The sequence below is a fragment of the Akebia trifoliata genome, chromosome 4, assembly GCF_017979445.1.
Source record: "Akebia trifoliata isolate Shusen 1 chromosome 4, ASM1797944v1, whole genome shotgun sequence".
Taxonomy (NCBI): Eukaryota; Viridiplantae; Streptophyta; class Magnoliopsida; order Ranunculales; family Lardizabalaceae; genus Akebia; species Akebia trifoliata.
The window spans coordinates 45,190,244-45,215,927 of record NC_141378.1 but is presented as its reverse complement, the minus strand read 5'-3'; the positions used below and the strand labels follow the sequence as shown (position 1 = coordinate 45,215,927).

The following is a 25,684-nucleotide window of genomic DNA, read 5'->3' as shown; positions in this document are numbered from 1 at the left end:
TCCTGAAGGTGTAGAAGTTGTCAAGAAGCTCTATCCAAACGCAGTGTTAGTTTCCTTACTTATACATCAACATAATAAAATGAAACTATATAGATATATATATAATAAAAAAACCCACAAAAATTAAGAGAGATGAAATATACTAACAAATCAGTATATTTATATGTAGATAGGGTAAGGAGTTGAAAATAATGGTATTTGAAACCCAAAATAGCAAAGAAAAAGTGGTAAAATTAATTCATCAACGGAAGGCCCATTCATTCTCTTTCCGAACTTCCTCCTCTTCCTCTGGTGTGAAGTCATTCTTGATGTTAATATCTTGCGAACCTCCTCTGGCATCATATCCTTGATCATATCAGCCACCTTCTGACACGTCAGCTCCAACAAACTCTTGATGTTCAAATAGTTTGCAGCCTGATCATCATCATCATCATACAAATTAATTAATTAATATAACTTAATTAAGACATATTATATTAGTAGTAGAAATCGAAAAGAAAGTAAAGTACTGACCGAGATTAAGTCAGAGAGGGTTGATCGATCAACGTTGACAAAGTCAACATCCCAGGACTTGAGGTTAAAATCATGATCATCATTATCTAGGTGTAGGGAAAGATCATCATGAGTCTTGTTGTTGGAGTTGGAGGAGGGGGTTTGAACGTGTTTGTTGCAGTATTCGATGATCATGGCCAAGATCTTACCGTTAACGTTGGGCAATGGAATCACATCGTTTGTACAATCATCTTCGATCATATGTTTGATGGTCTGAGATTGAAGAGCCACGTTTTCCTCCACATCGAACACCTTTCCATCACAGCTCCTCAAACTGATCATCTTCTTCGACATTACCTCTTCAACTTCAACCTAATAATTTCTTCTCTTCTCTTCTCTTCTCTTCTCCAGTCTATCTAATAAGATTATATAATTTCTTTCTTCACTACTTAAGGACCCTTTTATAAAGATCAATTCTCTAATTATGTTTCCTTGTTGAATTCTAACTTTCCAATCTCACATATCGGAACGTGTCTACGTGGCATATTTTCGTTGGACAATAAATACATTGGGCTACCTCAACGGCTTAATTAATTAATTAGGAGCCTAGGTGACTTAAACTCCAACTCAAACGTGTCACGTAGACACTATTCCTATGTTATCCTAATTAAAACTTAAATTTGATGGTCCATTATTATTATTATTTTGATAACTGGGTTAGGGGTATCAATGGGTACCCATTTAACCGAAACTGAACCAAAATCAAAATCGAAAACCCTGGTTTCGATTCACTTTTTATTGGAACCGATTAGAGCCAAGTCTAAAATAGAACCAAACTAATAGGGGCAAGAACCGATGGGTTCTATCCAAAGGGTACCCACGGATACCCATAATCGATTTATTTTGTCATTTCTTTCCATATGATAAATGATTTTAAGGTTTTTTTTTTTTTTTTTTTTCAAAATAAATGCATATTATATAAAGTTCTTCAATTATTCATATAAATTATCAATTGTAGCTTAAAATGAGTTACTCTTCTAAAAAATTATTACTTTTAGCAAAGATAAATTTTTATTTTTGAAAAAAATCATTAATTTGTATCTTTAGTATAACAGATTATACCTAAGTTAATAATTTTGTTGATAATATGTTAATTTTTTGAAAGAACATTTTTTTATAATGTTTGAAATACTTTTTTTTTTTTTCATTCGATTATTGAGAATCAGAACCAATGGGTACCCATGATTTTTGATAGTTCCGGTTTCATTTATTTTGTAACTGACCCGAAACCAATAAGAACCAGAACCCACCCATTGACACCACTAAGCCGGGTATTCTTGTAGAAAACATACCAGGCCCGTATATGAGCCTTGCCCATTTCATAGACCATGGTCTTGTCTAAGAACTAGTCTAGGGGCACGTGCAACACCTACACATCACACGCACCATGTAAGTGAGGGTGTGTCTTCACGGGTGGCCCCTAAGGAATTAATGTTTATACTAGGTATTGAACTCCCGACTTATGGACTTTTACTGCTTATCAATGCAAAATTGCCATTGAGCCAACCCATCGGTTTTGATGGTCCATTATTCTTCAACTTGTAAACCTCTTTTGATGCTGTTAGAACTTTGAAGTTCCAGAATTAACTAATTTTTCATGTGAAGGATTTTCTTAGCGCGAAAAACATCCTCACAAAAAATCACCCTGTTCTAAAACTTCTAATCCCATCAAAAGTGGTTAGAAAATTAACAGTAAAATCTGATAGTCCATGAATCTTCAACTTGTAAATCTCTTTTGATAAAATTAGAAGATTTAGAATGGGCTGAACTTTTTAAAGGATGATTTCCTCACCATAGAACATCCTCACAAAAAATTAGCACATTTCAAACGGATTCTTCTTTGAAGTTAAAAAACTAGAAAAGAAAAGACAATACAATTGAAGGGTATTGTTAGAAGAAAAACAAGAGAAATTGGAAGAATATTCTTGGAAAGGGAAGAAGAGAAAAGAATATAAAATTAAAAATTGTCCTTGAATACATGTCCAAGTAAAATTAAACTAAAACCTTTACAGAAGATAAACATTGGGAAGACAACCATTGTATTTTATTATATAAATATAAAAATTAAAAGATTAGACATTTTGAACAAGAGTTTCTCTTAAATCTTTGAAATGACGGGTCAAAATCTTAGGCGTGGTAAAAGAATTGAGAGAAAGGGCATTTTAGATACTTGAAAACTTTCTTATGCGTGTGGGCAGAGGATACTGTTCCGAAAATAAATTGCATTTAGAAAGAAAACCCTATATTAGAGTCCATGATGTAATCTTCCCAAAGATATCTCACCAAGTCCCCATCACTAACAAAATAGAGAAATGAATGAATCATCCACTCCCACTTGTATCCATAATATTCATCAATGAAAAAAGATGAAGAAAATAAAGCTCTGGAAAGGTTCATAATTCTTTGAGTAATCTTCTAATGGGAGAGACATTGTATGGTCAAAAAGACCAACTTGAACGAAACATTAGAGCTGGGATGTGGGTTGTCCCATCAATCACATACACCAGACCAGGTTGCAAGCTGAATCTCTTACCCATACTCAACTTAAGGAACGCTTCTACCTGGAAATGATCCCAAGTTAATGGACCTCCTTGGATCATCCCACCCAACCTCAAACCCCATCCTACCTCATCTTCTGGTGTATCAGAGAAAGAAACAGCCCACTGCAAACATCTGGGGCTTGAATTTTGCATCTCAATCCAACCTCCAACTCTGGTACTCTCATCAAGCTCTGAGTTCAGTATCAGAGCGATGGACCCCTCCACTACATTGTCTTCTGCATTCCCTGTGATGGGTGAAGGAGTTGTGTCTGCATATCCATTGGGGATTTTGTGACGTTTCAAACTGCCAACTGGAATCGCAAATTTACGTAGTCTTATACGTTGAGATGGTTCGTTAAGTTTTTTGTGAAGTCCCAATAGAGTGAATTCCGTTCCCTTTGATAGTTGATAGATAACTTGACCAAACGTGCTCAAGCAACGCCTTATTCCAATAGAATCAGGCTGCATTTCTACCTCAGATACAAACTTGGACAAAGAAGCAGTAATGTTTGATCTTGTCACTACTAACCCAGCGGCAGCAGCACCATGACATTGGCCCAAAATTGGTGGGCCAAAGGAACAAAATTCAGTAAGGCTTCGTTCCTGAAGAGGGAGAGAGTAATCCAGATGATCATAGTTTTGCTAGAGAAGCATACAATGAGAATGATGCTTTGCATGAAAGATATATCAACAGGTAAAGATGGTATTTAACATGGATGTGTAATACTACCGAGTTTCTACCATCAAAGTGGTGCCCATGTTCATTAATTCAGTCCGTCCAATATTTTTTTTTATAGGTATAGAAAATGAAGTTGGGTTCAAGGGTGTTTGTACCTAGGACATGGGAACAACATTCCACACGTCTTACCACTTAGCTAAGATGGCACTTCAGTCCATCCAATTAATTTGGGCCCACAAAGGTGATCTAATCTAAAAGATAACCAACACAGACGATCCTCATCCAATCATATAGAGAAGATCATCTAATGAAGTTCATGCACCATGTGTACAGTAGGACCCCAATGTATCACACAACTCCAGTGCCCATCGTTCCCCAAACAATCAAAGCAAATGATAAGGAGGCCGTTACCTGCTGCAAATTATTTGAAGCAGTTGCTACGTCTTTGCATCGAGCTCCCCATGGAATAACAACAGCGGAAAACCAATCACTAAAATTGGCCATATACATCACTTTTGTAAGTGAAAGTGGGCTCCCTGAAACATCATCAGAATGGGCTCTGCCCTTCTGACTTGCCACAAACTCTGCTACGAGAACATCTTTATGCCTGATAGTTGTTTCAAAAGTGAACCTTGAATCAATTCCCGTTCTGATTCCTGCTTTACTAAGTGTGTCACAGCTCTGTTGATCAATATTATCCACAAACAATAAAGCTCCCAGCACATCTACCTCTCCCCTTACATGGGTACTGGCTTCATTGAAAGGACTTCCCTTGGCAAATTTATTATACAAAGAAAGCATTCGCTCAACTTTGTCCTGTCTGTCCCTCAGTTTCATAAGATCTGAAAATGCTTCTCGTTGTAACCGTTTCAAGATCTCAATCTGAAAATAATATAACGGGAAGAGTTGTAAAGCTCCATCATACAGCTTGTTGCTACCTATGGGACCAGCAAACATGTCAAGATAAAAAAAATATTCAAACCCAGAGCTAAAAAAACTAAGTACCTATGGTAATAAAGTTGGTCACAGATAGGATTTTAGCTTGCAATATGTGAAATCTTCATGTCAGTATCATGCATTCAATGAGATTTCCACATTTCAACTACTAATTTTGTTTCCAAACTAGAATGTATCAATTCTCTGACATAACAACTAAATCACAATGTTGGCTCAGCACCAATTATTTATTTTTATTTTTTTTGCAAACTTTTGAAAATACCAAGCTTCAGTAGTAAATTACCTAGGGTAGTCCTACATTTCTGCTGTAGGAGACTATTGTTCTTTCTTTCTTTTTTTCAATAAATTAATGGCATAAGAAACAGGGCATATATGTGGGCCGCTGTCATACCCATTGGACCAAGTGGAACATGGTGGTAGCAATGTATTACAGTTTCGTTTAGAAAGAAATTTTCAAAGACAACAACCAGGTAAAATTTCCAACTTGTGATTAGCATCTTCAATTTGTCTAGCAAAACAGAATGTTGGTCTGTGAAGGGCACGTTTACTTTGTTGTCAATATTTTCTCAGTTTGTAGGCAAAATAAGCATTATATTCACTTGTTGATCTCATTTAAAAAAAAAACTTCAATCATGTCTGCACTTCATATATGCATAAAGTGTGCTACTCCGGGTACTAGTTCATAGAATTGGGCTACATTGACTAACATGTTTATACAAATACCACTTCGCTACAGAAACCATTCCTCTTGGCAAATGTGTTATGGATTGACTGATTTATGTTATAGAGTCATACTAGATACTACAATGTGTCATGCTTATTAGCTTTCCATGATCGATTGATTAGTTTTACATAACCCTCTCAATTTTTCAGATCAAATCCTTGTGAGATACCACTTTATCAAGAAATAATTTGGTGAAAACAACAAGGCTGGCAATGAAAGGAAACATTCCAAGTCCATCATGGAGAATTGCTACCTAGGACCTATGCATTATCGACCCCATGTAGCTCATCATGATTTCCAAATGTCCAAACTCTAGACCACTTATACTATCCGAGACCAAGATGTACGGTAACACCAGCAACAAGACAGCCGGACAAGTCAATGTATTGGACGGGATTTAAAACCCACGCTCATTTTTCACATTGTTGAACAAAACATCTCAAACATATCGGAAAACTCGTCCGAGATGAGGCGTCAAAACGAGTTTTAAAACCATGATTGGGACCACCCTATACACTAAAAATATCGAATGAGTTCTATAGAGATGAATACAACAACATGAATCTCTCCTTAGTTCTAATATATGAGTATCATAATTAATGGAAAAACAAATAAAATCCCCAGATAGATCATTTAGAAGAATCTAAAAAGCTACAAAAAATAGACTATACTTGTATTCATTTTCAGTAGTCCGATTAAAGATTCAAAACTACTATTCAAATTTTGGTGACAAAAACTCAAAAGACGGAAATTTAAAAAAAAAAAAATATTACCGGATTATGACGAACAGAATTTTCCCGTCTATGAAGCAAGTCTTTGACGAACTCTTCACTGGATTTGGCGAACCCCTTTAGTGTATTCGCCACTGAAACCACTGGCTCCATCAGAGACAAATAGAGAAAGACAGCAAACTGAAACCCTAAAACAAGTAAAAACGACGATAAAATTAGCTCAAGAGCAGGTTTCGCTTTCGCTTTCTAAAGAAAAAACGAAAGGGGTTTCATTTGAGAACTATGTTACCTGATTCGTTGGTTCGCTCGATTCGAATTCGATTTCCTGGTTCGTGGTTAGCCACTCTAGTCTAGGATGAACCCGGTTCCCGGATAGATAGAGATAATTTGTTTCTTTGGTTTTCTTTGTTCCCTAATACGCTTGCGCATCTTCTTTATCTTTACCCCATGTGCTTTATGGATAGCCAATTTGAATATTCATGGGACATGTACTCTAGTCTTGTTACTAAAAATTTATTAGTCATAAATTAAAAATGTGTAAATTAGATCAAAATAAGTTAATATAGTAATCCGAATTCTAAATATAAACAATGAAAATAATATAATAAATAATCGTGATAATATGACTATCCTATATGACAAACTCAATCGACTATCCTGACTTGATAAGTTCAAAAATCATAGATTTATGCTTCTTGAGATACACAGTTGCACCTCCCCATAAAAAAATTTATCTCAAGAGAAACGTGTTTCTTGAGGAGTGCAAATCTATGATTCTCGAACTTGTCACGTCAAGTAGTAAATCGAGTATGTCATGTGAGGTATTTAGATTATCACGACTCATAGTGTTGAGAACCAATTAAAAAATTATTCAACAATGAGGTTTCAAACAATGTTTTAAAGAAATATCGAAATGATAGTCAACCAGAAAATTTTCTCAAATAGTCAAACCCGGATTCAATTTGGTTGGAGTGATTTGTATTTATTAAATAAATAAATAAACTAAACTTTTTCGTAAATCAATGGAAAAACACAAAAGGATTAAAGATTTTGTTCAAATCGTTCTATTTTCTTCAAATCTATAAAGGTTCTCAACTTCTTAATTTTCTTGAAAAAATCAGAATAAAAATGATTTTTAGTGATAATAATTTTTTAATTTTGAATAATGATTCATTAGAATAGACAATTAGTACAATTGAACATTTGATTTTTAAACTATAGATAGTGCTTTATAAATTAATGGTTCAAACTAAACCAAACCAATATTTTCTATAAAAAAAATCAATCGTATGCAATTTCAAATAGTCATTATTGAAATACCCTTTGAAAATAAAACTAATTATTCAAATTTCACTAACACTAGGTAAGGAACGTATCCTTGCACATGCTGCCATGGTATATTTTGTTATTATTAAAGAGAATATTTAAAAATAAAATTTTAAAAAGTATTATTTCATTTTTATTATTTATTTTAAAGAGAGATTATATTGTCACACCAACTTTTGCTAACACCACCTCAATTCATATGTAAGTCACCAAAGAATTGCACACAATCTTGGCGTTCGTAAAGTTGGTATGGCAATAACAACTCTCTATTTTAAATAGATTTACCCATCAAGTGTGTGGTGAGATGGTAAGACACTAGTAGGGGCAAGCCCCTAGTCATGTGTTCGATCTTCCAAAACCTCTTGACTTACCTAGCAAAGGGATGTGTGGGTCAGACCAATGCCTAGTGGACTAGTTTGTCGGATAAAGCACAAGCCTAGATATGGTACCAAGGCCCACTGTCTACAAGGAATATCACTGTATCAAAAAAATGGTACCGACAAATTCTACTTCACCACTCTCATTATAATGGTAAATGGTGATTTTGTTTTGAAGATTAAATGGATATTTTTGTAATCTTGAAAATTAACAAACGTGATCCAAAGACATGCTATTACAATTTTCTAGGTTTTTACCAAAATGATCATGATTATGTAAAGTTTAAATGTTAAGGTGGGTCATTTTTGGAAGCTAAATTGTGATGTGTATCCAATTTCTACTTTGTCTTCTCTTATTATAATAGTAAAGATGTAATTAAAGTAGGGTTAGAGTGGCATGGTTGAATTGGCATTCGTGGATCTTACAAATAAAATATTATTATTTTGTCTTATATATATATATAATCTGACACCCCACTATGTCCCCATCACAGAATCGTAGATCATTTGCCTCGAGATACACAAGAAAATGATTTATGATTATATGTATCTCGATGCAAATGATCTACAATTTTGTAATGGGGGCTTAGTCAGTGGGATCGTTAGAAAATTATTATTTATATATAAGGTAGTGTTCTTTTGACAAAATCCTAGACAACATTCTAGACAAGTTTTGTCTTATATGACTAAAAATTTCATAATGAATTGATTTTTGGTGAGGATAATCTCTATAGTCAATAGATCATCCTCATAAAAAATCAGCAAATTCTGAAACTTCTAACACCATGAAAAGTAGTTACAAACTAACGGTAAAAATTGACGATTCATGATTCTTCATCTTATAATCTAGGGTTAGAAATTTCAGAATTGGCTGATTTTTTGTGAAGATGATCTTTATGGTTGTGAGGATGATTTTCTCACCATAGAGATCATCCTCACAAAAAAATATGCCCATTCTAAAAATTTTAGCCCATATAAAACAAAATACTTTGTCTAAAATGTTGTCTAGGATTTTGTCAAATAAATGCCACTCATATACATATATATTTTATACACATTTTTGGGTGGAATCGATAGAGGTGAGTGGGTGCACTGAGCATAAATGGTGGGTGCAAATAGAACATGCTTATCATATTTCTTTTTTAGGGTTATTTTATTTTATTTTATTTTTATGAGTCTGCTGATCTCAATCCTATCAAGCATTATTTTGTTTTTTCTCTTTCCAACGAAAATATCTATTTTTTATTCAATTCATATCATTATGATGTGAGAATAAAACTAGAATCAAATATGGTGTGAAAATAATTTCATGCTTGAACATGATTTTTGCAGATCTCATTTTGCATGAGTAGAGTTTCAGCTCCCATGCATGAAAGGTTTGCTATAAAATACCCCTTTTTATTACTATCACACCATGGGTAGATGCAATTTAATGCAATTTAAATAATACCAGCTACATCTAATGAAATGTTGGAGGAAACTAAAAACTTATTGTCTTGGTTGGTCAATGTAAACTGGTCTCCCATCTCTTATTTCCTTCTACATGAGTTATCAACATTCATATTGGTGTATTTTTTTTATTTTTTATTATGATTTTCTTCTATATTGTAATCAGGATGCTCTAATTTAGCAACACTTTCTGAATTCCACGTTTTCCAATCATGTTAATTAATAAGATTTTTATTGTTATTTTTTAGTAAAAATATTTAGAATAAATGCAATGAACCTCTTTTTGTTATTCTATACAGAAAAAACAAATTAATTAAGTTTAATACCATAACAATTCTTTCCTGATAAAAATTTTGATTTATAAAAAAAATTGAAATCAAATAAATAATTATAAATATTTAAATCCAATAAGAATAAAGCATGTCTCTTTATTTAATTTTAAACCCATTGGAAGTGGATTGCTTTCTTTTTCTTGGATTCGTTATGTTCTGAATTATTCATTTTGGTTTGAAAAAGAAAGATAATAAATTATATCAAGAATTTCTAAATTTTCATAAAAATTTAGGATTTGACTTTCTCCAAAAAAAACCTTATACCATATAATATCATTGAGAAATATAATATCATTGAGAATTGAAGATAAAAATGACTTTTGAAAGAAAAATAAATAATTATGTTCAGAATTTCACAATTTAAAAAAAAAATAGTCTCGGGTTTTTCTCAAAAACCCCAACAAAATTACTAAATACTAAAGTAAACATTATCTAAGAATCTTTAACAAAGATTACAATGTATCATTAACTAGATTCCAGTAAATTGAACTAGTAATTCATTTCTCCCCATCCTCGCTCATAGGGTTAATTAAACGCTTGCTCATTTATGAAAAGTTTCTTAATCAGTTTTTTTCCTTTATGGTTGTGCCATTTTTTGGCTATGAGTTTTTCCATGAAATCTGGAAGGTTGTGGTGTTAGATTGACAAGTCGGTAATCCATTTGAGATCAACTATCCTTACATGTCTTTGGTAACAATTCTGAAGTATATATGAATGGAGATGGTTCACCTTTAAAATTCAGACTTCAAAAACTTTATTTCTGTTTGTTTCTTTTCATATTTCATATTTTAAAACCGAAATTCAAAAGTTTTAAACTAGTGATGGGGGACGTTGGATGAAACTTTTGAAGTTTAATTTCTATTTTTAGACTTAAGATATTCCAGACTTCAGACTTTAGAAGTGTTACTAATGAAAGTATTTCTCATTCCAAATCTCTCACCCCCAAATCCTCTTATCCAAACTCAAACCCTCTCTCCCTCCCAAATTCCACGACCTACCTCTCTTTCTTTTTCTCTCTCCACCTTCTTCGATCCATCTTTCTATAACATTGTATGCTTTTAGTCCACCCACAAATGCAAACGCTTTCTAAAGCTTCTTAGGATGACATACAATAGGAATTCTGGGATTCACGAAAAAGTGAAAGATGAGAATTTTTTTTTAATGGGAGCCAGTTGAAGGTTAACTAGGCTTCCCTATTAATTAATCCAGTGATTCTGCCTAGTTTTTATGGAACCCAATGGAAGATGACCATAAATTTTCATATGCCCCACATTTATATTTAAATTTAGCTTAATCAAGTTATTTTTGGTGGTTAAAAACTCAGTACAGTAATAAATAATTCTTTTGCTGCCCAAGTTGAACTTAATAGAAATGGGATAGCATTACAAAAAAAAATAATAATAATAACAAAAATGAGGTAAATGATAGTTATACCCTTAAAATACATAATGCTCCAAAAGGGTTTGCCATTATTTTGTCCCCTCGCGAATCAAATTATATTTATTGTTGGCCTTCGTAACTTGATAAGTTTAATTCGTATAAAAACCTTCTTAAACATTGTTGGGGGTTGGGAATTAGGATAACCAGAACAAGAGTGCTGGCCCTATTATCTAGAGTAAGATCGACATGATGGTAATTCCCTACCTTATATTGCTTTGTTTATTTATCATTTTTCCTATTTATTGGACTCAACTCATTTCTTTTTTCTACTCCAACATCTCATAATCATTTTCAATAGGCGTATTTACAAAAAAGTGATCAACTTTTAACAAATTTATGCCAAAAACATGAACAATTACGAATTCAGAGGTTTTTAAAGTGACTATTCCCCATTGTTTAAAGTGACTACTTGGAAATAGTCGCTTTAAACCTGTGAAAATGTCACTTAAAAACCGTCGAATTTGTTATCATTCTGAACTTTTTTTTAACAAAAACGTGATCATTCACATTTTTGTAATTAAGATGAACAGTGAGCTGGAATCGTAAATAACTCATTTTCAACTCACAAAATGGTAATTCACCATTTTCTATATGCCCGGAAGAAACACCAATCGAAACCTTCATCTCAATCTTGAAGTTGCTCCGCAAAGCTGAGCTTTTCGGTTTGTTCCCCCTATGTGGTCCGCCTCCTTTCTCTGGACATTGGAGTCTAGTCATGAAAAATTTTAACTTTCTTTTGTTTTATCAACCCAATGATTTCGTTCTCATCCCTTCCCACTCAACTTCTCGCCAAGGTTATGGTTCAAAACATGATTTTTATCATCTTTAGCTAAGGAACCATAAGATTTCTATCCTGGTACCTCAAAAGTGTATGGTCTCCCATCCTCAACTATGATTAGGATGGGTGCACCCTTGGGTCTCACCATATTACTCCTTCCAACTCTTGAGTTGCTATTTTTCCAAGAAAAGGAGACATAATGTGGCTTTAGACTAGGGATGGCAATGGGTCCGCTCGTGTCGTGTCATGTTGTGTTCGTGTCATTTTGAGGTTAGGGTATTATGAAAATTTTCCAAACCCAAATTTGACCTATTTAATAATCGTGTTAAAAACCTTAAACCCAAACCCAACCATATCTAACCAGTTTAATTAAAATTCTAATATTTATTGGAAAAATAAGTTCAATTTCCACCACCAAAATTAAAAATCCAATTACTAAAAATAAAGTCACACAATCATAAATCAATATCTATCGATATAAATTAAGTATCACAAAACATAAACTAAGTTTTATCAACAAAAATGTATCACAACCAATTAAAGGAAAGAGAAATTAATAAATAACTAACGAAGATAAATTTTATAAGTTATTTTCTTAGTATAAACTTTGAGTTGAAAGTGGTTCATTCATATTCTTCTTTCCCTTGATAAAACATATTCATCATGCCTTCTTAATTCTTGATCTCATTCATGCAAAAGGACTCGGTTACTTGCATTCATTTCCATACATATCTCTTTCAAATTCCCTTATTTTGGATGGTTCAATTATTAGGTCCAATTCTTAGACCAATGTACTCAATCACATCAAGAGTCGATTCGGATTTGGCTTTAGGTAATTTTTTATCTGGCTCAACAAAGTCATATCTCAAGCTCTATGGTTGTTTAGGTAACATTTTTTTTTTTTCATCAAAACTGGGCCACATAAGATTTATAGAAAATAACAAAATTAGGTTGATCGGTGATTTTGTATAGGGGTGTCAATTGAACCGTCAATCGGTTAGTTAGGCCTGTCCGACAAAACAAGGGCTATGACATTCATATCAAGCCCACAAAAGTAGGGCTGGGCTTAATAGATTTCAGCCCGTTAAATTCAGGTTGGGTTAGGAATTTATAGTAATCAATCCGGCCCAGCCCGGTATTTAATCTTATAGAAATATTTATAATATATTTAATTATAAAAATATTTCTCTAATTTGAGCGAAATATATTTTAAGTGAATAAGATATTAATTTCAACGATAGTCTTCAAGCTTGCGCGCTATACAAAGAAGTTTCAGATACAGTTGAACAGAAGTTTCAGATACAGTTGAACCTAAATATATTTTAAGTGAATAAGATATTAATTTCAACGATAGTCTTCAAGCTTGCGCATATACACAGAAGTTTCAGATACAGTTGAAACTAAAACCATTAAAATGGTTTTCTTCGATCTCAACGTCCCTTACAACAACGAAGGAGTAGTAGTTGTTGAAGGATCAGAGAAACCTTTGCCCGACAGCAAAACTCGAAAGGATGCGAGATTGAAGATTGTAGTGAAGGCTATGGAACTAGGTTACAGTGGAATCGCTTACAACCGTTCGATCAAAGGCGTAATGTCTGATTCTCACAGATGCAAAATCGCTTTCTTCTCCGTCTCTTCTCTGCTTAAAGTAGCTCCAACTCTGTCCTCGTCCGTTAAGTTTCACAGAGATCTCTTAAACGTTCCTCTGAACTCTCCTTTCCGCCAGTACACCCGTTTGACAGTTTTCGTTGATAATTTGGTTCATGCCGCCGCATTGAATCCAGGAAATCCAATTTTGAAGACTTACGATTTGATCGCTGTTCGGCCATTAAATCAGACCTCATTCGATCAAGCCTGCAAAATTTCTGAGGTTTGTGGTAGATATTGTTATCGATTTACCTTGAATAATTGAAGTTTTTTTTTTTTTAATAATGATTTTGGAGTGTTGTATTCTTTTATTGGTGTAGGTAGACATAATTGCAATAGATTTCTCCGAAAAGCTACCTTTTCGATTGAAGCTTCCGATGGTCAAAGCTGCGATTGAGGTTTCTTCTTGAATTCACCTGATTATGATAGTTTATTGGATAATGTCTTACAAATGTGTAAATTAGGATCAATTATTTGAAGTGGTGTTCTTACTCTGGTGTTGATGTGCAGCGCGGAGTATATTTTGAGATCACGTACTCTCATCTTATTTCTGATGTTCAAGCAAGGAGGCAAATGGTTACAAATGCCAAGGTGAGAAAATTTATTTGCTGTAAAATAGAAAAAATTGATAACTTGATCTCAAAATATAGAGAAAATTGGGGAAATCTTTAAAGAATTGACGGCCTCAATGATTTATTCAGATGGTGGTGCTCTCCATGTTGAATTGAAAACCATCAATCATAGTTTACAAACAATGAACTTCTTCGTGTCTCCTTTGTGCTAATGAATTTTCTTGAAAGCCAAATTCATCCACTTTAGCATTGATGTGGTGCTTTTGAACCTTTTGAATCTCAGTTTTAGGTGCCAAGCAAGATCGCTTTGACTTTGTTTTCTAATTGAAGCTCGTTATTTCATCTTTAGTCACCCATGATGAACTATTTTGAACCATTGGTCTCTTTCTCATCTGATTTCATGTTTCTTTAACAATTTGGAAAAGCAATAACTATGTTTTTCATCTTCTTACATAACAAATTTGATTCAATAATTCTTCATTGTCGAATTCTTATTTTCTGCTATAATCATCTATTTGGATGTGGCGATTTTATTTTATATTTTGATGTCTTAGTTATCATCAGGAAAAGCAATAACCATGTTTTTCATCTTCTTACATAACAAATTTGATTCAATAATTCTTCATTGTCGAATTCTTATTTTCTGCTATAATCATCTATTTGGATGTGGCGATTTTATTTTATATTTTGATGTCTTAGTTATCATCAGTTAGACATCTAAAACAATAATTTTCATCAAGATCATCCCTAATTGCCTTGTTTAACTTGTTTCTTTTAAAATATGTTCTTTGAGCCTTAAAAGTGAAGTGGGTGAAGCTATTTCCATCATCTATGCCAGAATATTGTCATTATGTTGCTAAAATATGAGTAGTTGATCAAGATCTGACTAGAATCTAGAGCAAAATAAAGTAGTGGCATGCTCTATGAAAATTAAATACTTTTAGGAATTAAAGTGCCCCAAGAGCCCACTTGTTTGATAATTGAACAAAACAAAATTTGGATTTTTCTTAATTTTTAAAGAATTGTGGCTGAAGATCATAACTGAATGTGGATGCTTCTATTATTTTTTTTAGGTTACTATAATCAGAGGTTTTCTCAAGCCTAGTGAAATTGAGTTAAAATTTAGTTATTCATTTTTTATGTTGCTGAAACAGTGGAAGTAGTAGTATTTGTGCATATTAAGTATTTATAGCCATTTCAACCACGCTTCAAGTTTGTAATCTAAGTGTATTATTTGAATTTGTAGTTGCTAGTGGATTGGACACGAGGGAAAAATCTCATTTTCTCAAGTGCTGCCGCTTCTGTAAATGAAGTAAGAGGGCCATATGACGTTGCCAATTTGTCATCTTTGCTTGGACTCTCTATGGAATGCGCTAAAGCTGCTATTTCTAAGAACTGCAGGTCAGTCAACCTTTACATTTCTGAGAGCTACTATTGGCACCCCAACCTTTTCTTATTTCACCCCGATTAAAAATAAAATAATAAGTGAATGATTGAGAATAAGTAAAAATTGGGGTGCCAATAGAAGCTCTCATTTTTTTCTTCTCAATTTCTATATTTGGGTTTAGGATTTTATGAGCCTAACCATAATTGTAAACAACTACTGAAATTGTCTAAATTTGAGTGTTATAATGTTGATATTATAATTTGAGCCAAACCTTTCTAATGTTTAAAATGTGTGTTTTAATCTTTACTTGGGGTGTAAGAAGTAAAAGTTGAGGTGTCAATAGCAACTCTCTATAATACTAGCTACTGTTATTTTAAGATATTGAGGTCGAAGGTGTATTCAAGTAATATGTGATTCTTACCAGTCCATTTTGATGTGTTGAAGGTCTCTAATGGCTAGGAAAAAACAATTCTACAAGGAGTCCATCAGAGTAGACAGAATTTCATCTGCTGATAAAATGGACTCGAATGAGCCTTGGTTTGGTGATTGGCATACCGGGTGGGATAAAATTTCTAGTGGTGAAGTAGATTTGGTGTTGGATGATATTGCGAAGTTTTTCTCGGCATCCAATAAATTATCAAAAACTTCTAAAGTGATTGATTTTGCATCAATTGTGGAAGAGTCAAATAGTATGCAATTGAAGGATTGGTTGCGACCAACAGTTGATACATCATCTTTTTTATCAGTGACCAGAATTGAACAGTACGGACAACACAACAATGATGCAGTTTTACTTGTGGATGACAATCTGTTGGAGGTATCTTATGATGAGATGCAAGATGTAGCATTGGTTTCAAATAATGTGCCACCCAACGAAGCTTTAATTGAAGCGGACAAGAAAAAAAAGCAAGAAGGTTTAATTGAAACCAACAGTCCAAGACTGGACGAATGTAAATTAGGTATGCTACCAAATTGACATGTAGAGTTCGATCCTATGTACTGATGATACTTATTAATCCTTCTAGCCATCACATTTATAAAATTGGTCTTGTTTGATCATTAATCCTCTTGGTTATGTTTTTGCAGGGAAGGCTAGATATAAGCAAATGACATCTCTTCGAGTTTTCCCATTTCCTTTCAAGCCTTTGTTGAAGGCTGTACTTACTAAGAAAAAATCTCGAAAGTCAAATAGAAAGATAAACAGGGTGTAAGTAAGACGCTTGCATTATCAATTTTGATCGGCACAAGTAATCAAAATAGTTGAGAATGCCTTTTTTTTCTAATACAATTCTTTTATTCCCTTTCTTGACTTAATTCATTATTATTATTATTATTATTTTTTAGTAAGGCACAACATTACTATCAAACAGTACCCACATTGGAGAAGATGATTTAGATGTATGAAGGGTGATGATTTAAATAGTAGGATTTATAAGTTGTTCACTTGGTATCATAAATTGGTTTATCTTTCCAAAGTTCTCTGTTTATTCTGCATATTAAAGGAGATTTATCTATTCTGAATTGCAAATAATGCACATTTAAGATGAGTTGAACTTTGATTTAGTGTAATACCCTCAGTAAGAAATCTCCTGATTTATGAGGTGTGCATATTTTTTCAGTGGCTGCTTGTTTTGGACGCTTTCAATGTTTTTTTTTTCATTTTCCCCTCAATACTGTTCATTGGAGAGAAATCTCAAGCATGGTAACAGAAAATGCATTTTGCATCTTTGACGATTAAGAGAAGAGAGAGAGACGGAGAAAAAAAACCTGATTTCTTTCCAAAATCCAATAGAAAGCAAATACATGTGTAGGGCAAAAACTGAATTCTAATAGATAAGTATTTTGGGATCAACTTTTGAGTATAAAATCAAGGATTTTATTTTTATTTTTTACAAGGGATTAAAGACTACATTGAAAATCAAGGATTGAAGATGAGGTTGAAATAGATTAAAATATTTTAGATAGAGATAGAAGAGCATGAATATAAAAACAATGTTTTTGGTTAGATATTTTAGTCATTTTATCTAATCTATAAGAGAATAACAAGTTCAAGAGACACGCATAAGTTAGAAAACATAGAGGATTATACATCAGCGCAAACTATTTACACCTACTTTTTTGCTTGTCACACCCACTTAAACTGTAGAAATCAATGATGTGTAAGTATGTAAATACCCTTTTGGATTTTATTATGTTTTATTGTTTCATATAATTCGATGTTAGAAAGTACTCATTGTGTACATTGTATTTTAGGCACACTTGGGACCTTCGCAGATTCTTTTATTTATTTCGTAGTGTTTCAAATCTCATTACATATATTGTAATGGGTGTAACTAACATTTTTACCAAACATTCCATTCTTATAAAGGGATTGAAACATGTTTGTTTTCAAACAATTAAATTCTTCATTCCTTGTCGTCTTCTTCTTCTTCCCTTTTTTTGATTTCTTTTCTTTGTAGTTCCCTCGTACCTCTTACAATCAATATTTTTCAAGTTTAGCTTTCCATTCTGTATATAAAGTGATTGCACAAAACCTATTATTTATCCTAAATAGCATCAATTGAGAGTTCCTCAGAACTTTATCAAGCATTGCCAACAGTCAAAATATCAGGAGAATACCACAACCCTTCCAAAATTAATGAGAAAATGAAAATACAGAGTAATCCCTTATTTTTTTAAACCATATCTAGCTAACAACCTGTTTAAGCTCACTCTACACGTACAGCAGGAACTAACGTGTGAGTCAGGATCTTTGAGACCTACATCACCATCCCTCCATCAATGTTGAACATCTGCGAGATACTAATAAAAAAAACACTTGAGATAAGCTCCTAAGCAGGTTAAAAATAATAATCAGATACCTTGGCTCTCTGATTGCTGTGCAACTCTACAAGTTACAGGTGGCATTGGCTGGAGACGAGAAGGCCTTGCATATAAGAAAAATGAGGTGATTTTACTTATGATTTAGTATGCTGAGGCCATTATTCCAGTTATTTATGCTAATGCATTACAGGTTTTTCTGGATATTTTTGAAAGCGTCAATCTTCTTATGTCTTCAAAAGGTATGTGTTGGTCACCTACAAGCTTATTTGTGCTAACTCAATGCGTCTTTTTTTTTCACAAGTATGGTCTACTTGCATTGTTATATGCCGCCTTTGAAGGAGTGTGACATCTGCACTTAAATGTCAATGCACATAAGCAAAAAAGTTGTGACCTTGAAGCTTTCATTTTAAACAACTTGGTACTCCAAATGGTTCCCAACAGCAAAGATCCTAAAGTGGTCTTAATATGAGAAAATCTACCCTGAGATGGTCTTTATATATTTGGGTTTCCATCATCTTAAGAATCCAACTTGATTGATGACTTCTCTAAGGACTTGTAGATTCTTCTTCTCGAGTTCTTTCTCTAGTAGGAGAGGCTGCATATGCTAGATCTTGAGCTTGCCTGGTCTGCTAAGGTCGCTCTTCCAGTTGCTAGTAGTATTGCTCTTAGAGCCCATAAGTAGGCAATCTCATTGGGATCAGCACCGCTAGAAGACGATATTCTAGTCATATATCTTGGTCATGAAGGAGAATAAAAGTTGGGGTAGAACATCTCAATGGGCCTACAAAACTCTCAACTAACAAAGATGTCTCCAAAGCTATCAAGATTCTTCAACTGGCCTACTATCTTCATCAAAACTTTGTTGCCATCTCAGTGCATAGGCATCCTTCCTCATCTATGTAATGAATATCATTCATCCTTTCTGGGACCTTGAACTTATTTTGAATCTCTCACAAAAGATCCATAAAACAACACCTACTGACATCTACCCTAAAATATATGTCTCAACATGCCTCTAGTTCATAATTTATAATTATGTAATTTCCCAACCATACCATCTTTCATATTTTGACAACTATAGGTAGTGTTCTGGATTGATGTGATTGGGAAGATTCTCATTAAGTGCTTTCTTCTGGGAATGAATGGGATTATTGGGTGATAGTGATAGTACGGGGTATTAAAGTCATCTTGAACCACTGTTATTAAGTGTCTATTGATATAACTGAGGATGCTTGGTGGAAATTATGGATGACTAATTAACCATATTCTTAGCCATGTAGCACCTTGAATATGCAAGTTTAAAATGTGTTGGGGATATTGTGCTCCTATATGAGCTGCCTATGTTTCATCAATACGGACATAATGTTTTTGGGAGATGATAGGAGTACCACCATTATTACTGGAAGTAGAAATGTTGTTGATGGGAGCATTACCTTTAACTCTGCTACAGTAGGTCAGTCAGTCTCCTTATCTTTCTTTCTCTTTTTTTTTTTCCTGAAAATTAGTATTAATGACGTTATAGCGTTTGTGTATGGTTGAGATGGGAAGATATTCTTAGGAATTTTTGCCACGATATTATTTTGCAGTGATCTCAGCTGTATGTCTAGGTTAGAGAAATCTACATTCTACACTCCCAAATTAATTAGAGAGATTTACCTGGCGAACCTAACTGTTGCATTTTTAATGTCTGACATGCGTATGGAATGTCGGAATTGGTTCAGTAGGATTTGTGGACTTGGCTATATACTTCAAAATATTGTGAAAGAAGCAACATTGTTGGAAACGGTAGAACTCATAGGCTACGGTTGATGTCAGTTTATATCTTGCAATACTGAAAGAAATCACGAGAACCCCTAGAATGTTGGAATTTGATGTTTCAGGTTGTTATCCTATTTAGATGAATCCATTCAATGTTTTTATTGTATAGAAATATTTTATATTACTGGATTAGGAGTGGTATACCTTCATACTTTACTGAATCATTAGTTTTATTTTATTTTTTTATAATATATATAAATCTCAATAATGTTGCAGCATCCCAGTTTCAATCATTAATTTTTTTTTAAAGTAAACATATTAGAGAGAGAGATGTCGTTACTTCTATGATGAGAATACTAAAGTTTAATTGTTTGCATGTAAAACCTTCATTATTACATTGATCCAATGCTATCTTTCTTGAATTTGTTAATAGAAAACTAGAGACGATTTACTGCTGATTGACACCAACACTACATAGTTTGTATTCGATATGGTATATGAATCAATATTCTAAACTAATTATGCATCGTGCACTTTCTTTTTGCTAGTGAAACTGTTGAAATATCTTCCATGAATTATTACAATGCCCTTAAAAAGACCCAGCCTGCCCTTTGAATCTCTAAAATAAAACAATCTACGTTGACTTACTGATTCCATGAAATGGTTTTGCTAGTTTCTTCTTGTCCTGTCCGACCCTGCTCTGACACACAACTTTGAATGGTATTTGAATGTGATTCTATTTCTTCCTTGAATATTGAACTTCTATTTATGCCACAGAAATTTAACATTCACAAAAACTTGATGTTCATCCCTCTTTTCAGCTTGGCAGACTGTTGTCACTTCCTTGGGGACCGTATGTGCTTATATGTCAGGTCCACACAACATTAGTTACCACATATTGAAAATAGAAATCCCTTAACCCTCAAAATTTGATTCATTATAGGCATTATTGTTTCATTCTCTTAGTTAATATGTAGATTTTTAGACCTAATAATCTCGATTTTCTTGTTTCTGTCGGTGGAAGTTGTGGCTTTGTTAATGTTTTAGGGTTTCTATTGGAAGCTTGGAAAACATGGTAGTGACGTTATTGTTATAGTTACTTGAGGCTTTCTTGGTCAACCAATTGGGGAAGAATTTAGAATTTTAGAGCATTCTGATTGCACTGATCTGATTTGAAAGATCATTAGTTGTTCCTGTGTTCTTATTTGAAAAATCTCCCTGTTTTTCATTTTTTGGCTAATTAAGAAAAAGAGTATATTGATATAAAAAAAAAATGTACAAGGGGAGACCCCTATTAGTTTACAAATCTGACTTGGTTGAGTTCGAGTCTGTCACCATTCATACAACTCTTTACAATCAATGGGAGGCTATGCTCACAATCAAAGAACACAGAAGCTTTAGCATGGATTGCCATGGCTGCAAGGGAATCAGCTACCGTATTTTGCTCCCTCCAAACATGGCTAATACCCCACTCACACATTAGAAGCAATCTTCTGATTTTATGTAGAAACAACGAGTCCATTTCAATAAATTACCATTCTTGTCCTTAAGCTGCTAGCAAAGACTGACATTCAGCCAGATTGTTTGAATCAATGCCAAAGAAAAAATATGCTGCTGAAATCAATGACCATTCTCACCCCTAAGCTCAGCTCCTCCTCCAGAGTAACCTGGATTCCCCAACACGGCCCCATCCACATTTAGTTTCAAGTAACCCAAAGAGGGCTTCTACCATAAAAGCCTTAGAAGGCGTTTAGGTGGGACAGCTTTGTGGGGAAAATCCAAAGTTTGGATTTTGGCCCTTTCATCTTCAGTCGGGAGTAACTTGAATGAGATAGATCTCCTTTAACCACCTTAAACAGTTCCGTAACACTCCATCTTGACTGGAAAGAAACTCCTCAAAAATGACTTTGTTTTTAGTAATCCACATACACCAAAAAATAATGTATGGAATCATGTTCAGAATTGCATCAAACAGAGATTTCACTGGTTGATGCAATTCTCTCATGTTTCTTCCATCCGTCGGCCTTCCACAATCTACCAGATTGAGACTAAAAAATCTCCACACCTCTGATGCAAAAGAGGAAGAAAAGAATGGATGCTTAGCCAATTTTCAAGCCCCATTTCCTACGAACAGTATCTGCTTTCAAGCTAACATATATAATCTTCTAATTTGATTTGATTTTAAAAATTTTGTGGCTTTCATGGGGTTCTTTATCTTCTTTGTTTGACTTAAAACCTTTGGACAAGTGCTGGTTTACTAATTCAAAACGGATAAAGCAAGTATTCGAACATCCATGTATTCTATTATCCCTATTCAGAACTACAAAATAGAAAATTCTAACAAAAACCCAAATTCATGATATTGATCTCTATCCATGATGGGATTCCTGATTCCATAGTACTCATAATCCTCCATAGCTTGTCCTTTGACCATTGATCTGCTGTTTCCTAGCGGTTCAACTCCCTTGTCCCTCTTGACCAAGACGTCTATGACAGTTTTTTTCTAGGGAGTGATGGGTATCAAAGGTACTTTACTACTGGATGTGGAATGGGCAGATTTTCAACTTGAGATGCTAAATTAATACCCTTTTCAGGTGTGGTATGTTGAGGCTTCGCCCCTTGTCAAATCCTTTTGTGTTTGGAAATGTTGTTAGTCTTTTGATTTGTTATAGTAAATCATATACTATTAGTTCTCTTGTGGATGAGTATATGCTTTAAGTAATTTTCCCTTTGAATGAAAATACTACTTCCTCACCATTTTCTTTTGAAAAAACTTTAACTGATATATTATGTATCTTCCATACATAGTGGCGTAAATTTAATTCAATCACATTAAGTTATTTAATGTTGACTTTGTCTCTGCTGTGAGCTCGTTATGCTATGTAGATAAGAGAGTGAAGGGTGAAGAAGAATAAGGAAGAAATTGAAGTAAAGCTATTACAAGACCTCAATGTTGAGCCATACCTTCACTTATGGTTCTTGTTAAGCTCTCCAAGTATATACTTATAAAAGTGATGAAACTATTGTGGTCATATTGTAGCATCAAAGGTGAAGGAATTAATACGCACCCACAAGGATTTCAGCATCACCTCAATGTACAATATGCTGTTTATTGAAAATTGAGATAATCCATATTTGGATTGCCAGGTAAATTGTGCCATTATCATTTACGAGTATTTCACTGACGTTGAAAATTGAGATAATCCATATTTGACAACACAACTCTGCGCAATTTCATTTTCGTGGTGAGAGAACACAAGGCCCATCCCTCCACCATGTATGTCAAAAGATTTACCCAAATAAGAAGCACTCGATGTGCCATCCCGACCTTCCTCACCCCATGGACCTCTTTGCAAAATGGTTCACACTAAATACATTTTAAAAACACAAAATGGTTATTTTGTAGACTGTCATGGCCTTGTATGTGTTGAGAGTTAATTTCCTAGTCTTTGTTTTTATGAGGTAGGTGTTCTCGAATCTCGACTCTTTTCTTTCTTTTTATTAATAGATCTTATATCCATTGTCAATAGCTGAAGAAAATAAAATAAGCAGCTATTGTCCATCAACTCACTTTCCATATAGCAAAATCAGCAGGATTTCTCTTCCTCAAGTCAACCCTTTCGCCATGTCTATTATACTCCAATTTGAATCAAAAGACGGAAAAGATCGAAAACCTAATGTACATTCTTTATTTATAGCCTGCAGGATACATCAATGCAGCTATTCACGATAACACACAATAATACATAATATTAAATGAAATCCTTTTAGCAATTATCGACCATTTATAATCCTATAACACCGTAAACTAAGCTCCAAAGCATGATCTGCTTAATATTTTCCCCCCATTGTAAACCCGCTCCTGTATACTAAGTCAATTTCTCAAATAAGCTTATGAAGATCAATTTATTTAAGGTCCCCTATTAGAGAAGTCACGATCCACTAAACAAGGAAAATGCAATGTTATAATCAACTTTCAACACCATGAAAGATAAGTGATACTGGGTTGTCAAAAGTGTAAATGGTATATATGATCATTTGCACAAATATAGAGAGAAGTTTATTGATTCGCTCCCAGAATTTCTATCCAAGTCGGTTTAGTTACTGATATGTCTAGTTCTCTCTCTTAAATGTGTGAGATTGTGTCCACCTATCTGTGGATAACCCAAAGATCGTATACTACAGTATGATCCATGTGTCTCGGTTTCTCATCATCCATAGAATGCTAAAACTCACATTGAGCTCGACAATAATTAAAAATTGGTGAGGTCGACAACTTTTTTTTTGTCAAAACTCGACAATAAAAATATTGATCTCAAAAAGAAAACTTGTCAAACTTGACATGGTAAAACCCACCCATTTTTTTGTTTTTCGAGTTTTTCCAACTAAAATACATGGAAAGATCGACTTAAAACTTGACATAATGATTTGTGTAGATGATTTCAAACCAAAGTAACTATCCTTGATAGAATTTCATCCAAAAACAAATCAAAACAATTGAAAAACCCTAGCTTTATTTTTGTTATAAATCGTTGGAAAAAAAAAAGTATTTTTGTTCAAAATGAGAAGTATATCATTTTCATTCGTCATTCATGATAAAAAAAAAATCGTCGGAAATGATTGGAATCGTCATTGGAAAACCCAAGTATATGAAGAAGATGAAATATAGGTAATTTTGGTATTCTAAAAATATTATAACCTAATCTGAGGTTGAGGGACCATTAAGAAAAGAAAGTTTTACTAAATGGACAATTAAGAGAAGTCCTAAAACTTAAGGACTAATTAGAAAGAAAACCATTCTCCAGGGACCATTAAGTAAATTCTCCTTAAATTTAAGATTCTACAGAATCTGGCTAAGGCGCTGAATTATGCATTTTGAGCATGAGTAATATTAAACCAAATATTTATACACTTAGCTTCAATTATCACACTAATCTTGTACGCGGACAATGGTTTGATCATTGGTGTGTTGTAAGTAAAAGTTGGTGTGCCAATAGAATATATATAGGGTAGCGTTCAATGGCCAACTTTTTGGCAAAACATTTTTCAAAACTTCTAACCCATGTTTACAAGTTGAAAAATTGTGGACCGTCCATTTTTTGTAAACTGTTTTTGATGGGGTTAGAAGTTTTGGAATGGGCTGATTTTTGGTGATGATGATCTCCTCACCGTAGCGATCATCCTCACCAAAAATCAGCCCATTCCAAAACTTCTAACTCAAGTTTTGAAAAATGTTTTGCCAAAAAATTTGCTAAAAAGTTTGCCATTGAACGTGACCCATATATATATATATGGGTCCCGTTCAGCAACAAACATTTTGGCAAAATATTTTTCAAAACATGGGTTAAAGGTCTTGGAATGAGCTGATTTTTGGTGAGGATGATCTCTACGGTAAGAAGATCATCCTCACCAAAAATCAACCCATTCCAAGACCTCTAACCCATGTTTTGAAAAATGTTTTGCCAAAATGTTTGTTGCTGAACATTTTCCTATATATATATATATATATATATATATATATATGTATATTATTTTAAACTATTAATGAAAATTGAACACGTTATTATTTGACTCATCCGAGTTGACTCGTGAGTTGTTGACTTAATTTAACT

At 33.7% G+C, this 25,684-nt stretch overlaps 2 protein-coding genes and 1 pseudogene across 9 annotated transcripts; 1 reads left to right on the top strand and 2 right to left on the bottom strand.

Annotated features, from left to right (window-relative positions):
* Nucleotides 1–113: 113 nt before the first annotated feature.
* On the bottom strand, nucleotides 114–894 carry LOC147405254 (SKP1-like protein 1A; annotated as a pseudogene). Its single transcript, XR_015178114.1, has 2 exons — nucleotides 514–894; nucleotides 114–414 (listed from the first exon to the last, which is right to left on the bottom strand). The product of XR_015178114.1 is annotated as an SKP1-like protein 1A (transcript).
* Nucleotides 895–2,654: 1,760 nt separating this feature from the next.
* Nucleotides 2,655–6,627, bottom strand: LOC147405253 (GDSL esterase/lipase). Of its 5 annotated transcripts, none has more exons than XM_086441492.1 (4): nucleotides 6,473–6,627; nucleotides 6,241–6,371; nucleotides 4,183–4,653; nucleotides 2,655–3,695 (listed from the first exon to the last, which is right to left on the bottom strand). In XM_086441492.1, exons 2-4 carry the CDS (start codon nucleotides 6,334–6,336, stop codon nucleotides 2,991–2,993), a joined length of 1,272 nt encoding a protein of 423 aa, XP_086297618.1. In that variant the 5' UTR covers nucleotides 6,337–6,371; nucleotides 6,473–6,627; the 3' UTR covers nucleotides 2,655–2,990. The 5 variants fall into 5 exon arrangements, with proteins under 5 accessions (XP_086297618.1, XP_086297622.1, XP_086297619.1 ...); XM_086441496.1 differs by having other exon boundaries at nucleotides 6,226–6,371; nucleotides 6,473–6,489; XM_086441493.1 differs by having other exon boundaries at nucleotides 2,657–3,695; nucleotides 4,183–4,709; nucleotides 6,226–6,317; nucleotides 6,473–6,619.
* A 6,507-nt stretch (nucleotides 6,628–13,134) lies between these two features.
* Nucleotides 13,135–22,952, top strand: LOC147405252 (protein GAMETOPHYTE DEFECTIVE 1-like). Of its 3 annotated transcripts, none has more exons than XR_015178110.1 (7): nucleotides 13,135–13,755; nucleotides 13,853–13,930; nucleotides 14,043–14,123; nucleotides 15,351–15,505; nucleotides 15,936–16,450; nucleotides 16,578–18,438; nucleotides 18,505–22,952. XR_015178110.1 is itself a non-coding variant. In XM_086441491.1 (6 exons), the coding sequence occupies exons 1-6, from the start codon at nucleotides 13,300–13,302 to the stop codon at nucleotides 16,700–16,702; spliced, it is 1,410 nt and encodes a 469-aa protein (XP_086297617.1). In that variant the 5' UTR covers nucleotides 13,135–13,299; the 3' UTR covers nucleotides 16,703–22,952. The 3 variants fall into 3 exon arrangements, 1 of the variants encoding a protein (XP_086297617.1); XR_015178112.1 differs by having other exon boundaries at nucleotides 16,578–20,792; nucleotides 20,894–22,952; XM_086441491.1 differs by having other exon boundaries at nucleotides 16,578–22,952.
* The last annotated feature ends 2,732 nt before the right edge of the window (nucleotides 22,953–25,684 follow it).

Bases quoted from the DNA above. Each gene is read 5' to 3' on its own strand.
- LOC147405252 (XM_086441491.1), top strand. From the start codon at position 13,300: ATGGTTTTCTTCGATCTCAACGTCCCTTACAACAACGAAGGAGTAGTA. The intron at 14,124-15,350 runs GTGAGAAAATTT...TTGAATTTGTAG, and splicing joins AAATGGTTACAAATGCCAAG to TTGCTAGTGGATTGGACACG. The intron at 16,451-16,577 runs GTATGCTACCAA...ATGTTTTTGCAG, and splicing joins ACTGGACGAATGTAAATTAG to GGAAGGCTAGATATAAGCAA.
- LOC147405253 (XM_086441496.1), bottom strand. From the start codon at position 6,336: ATGGAGCCAGTGGTTTCAGTGGCGAATACACTAAAGGGGTTCGCCAAA. The intron at 4,654-6,225 runs GTAATATTTTTT...TATTATTTTCAG, and splicing joins ATTCTGTTCGTCATAATCCG to ATTGAGATCTTGAAACGGTT. The intron at 3,696-4,182 runs GTAACGGCCTCC...CTCCCTCTTCAG, and splicing joins CTTCAAATAATTTGCAGCAG to GAACGAAGCCTTACTGAATT.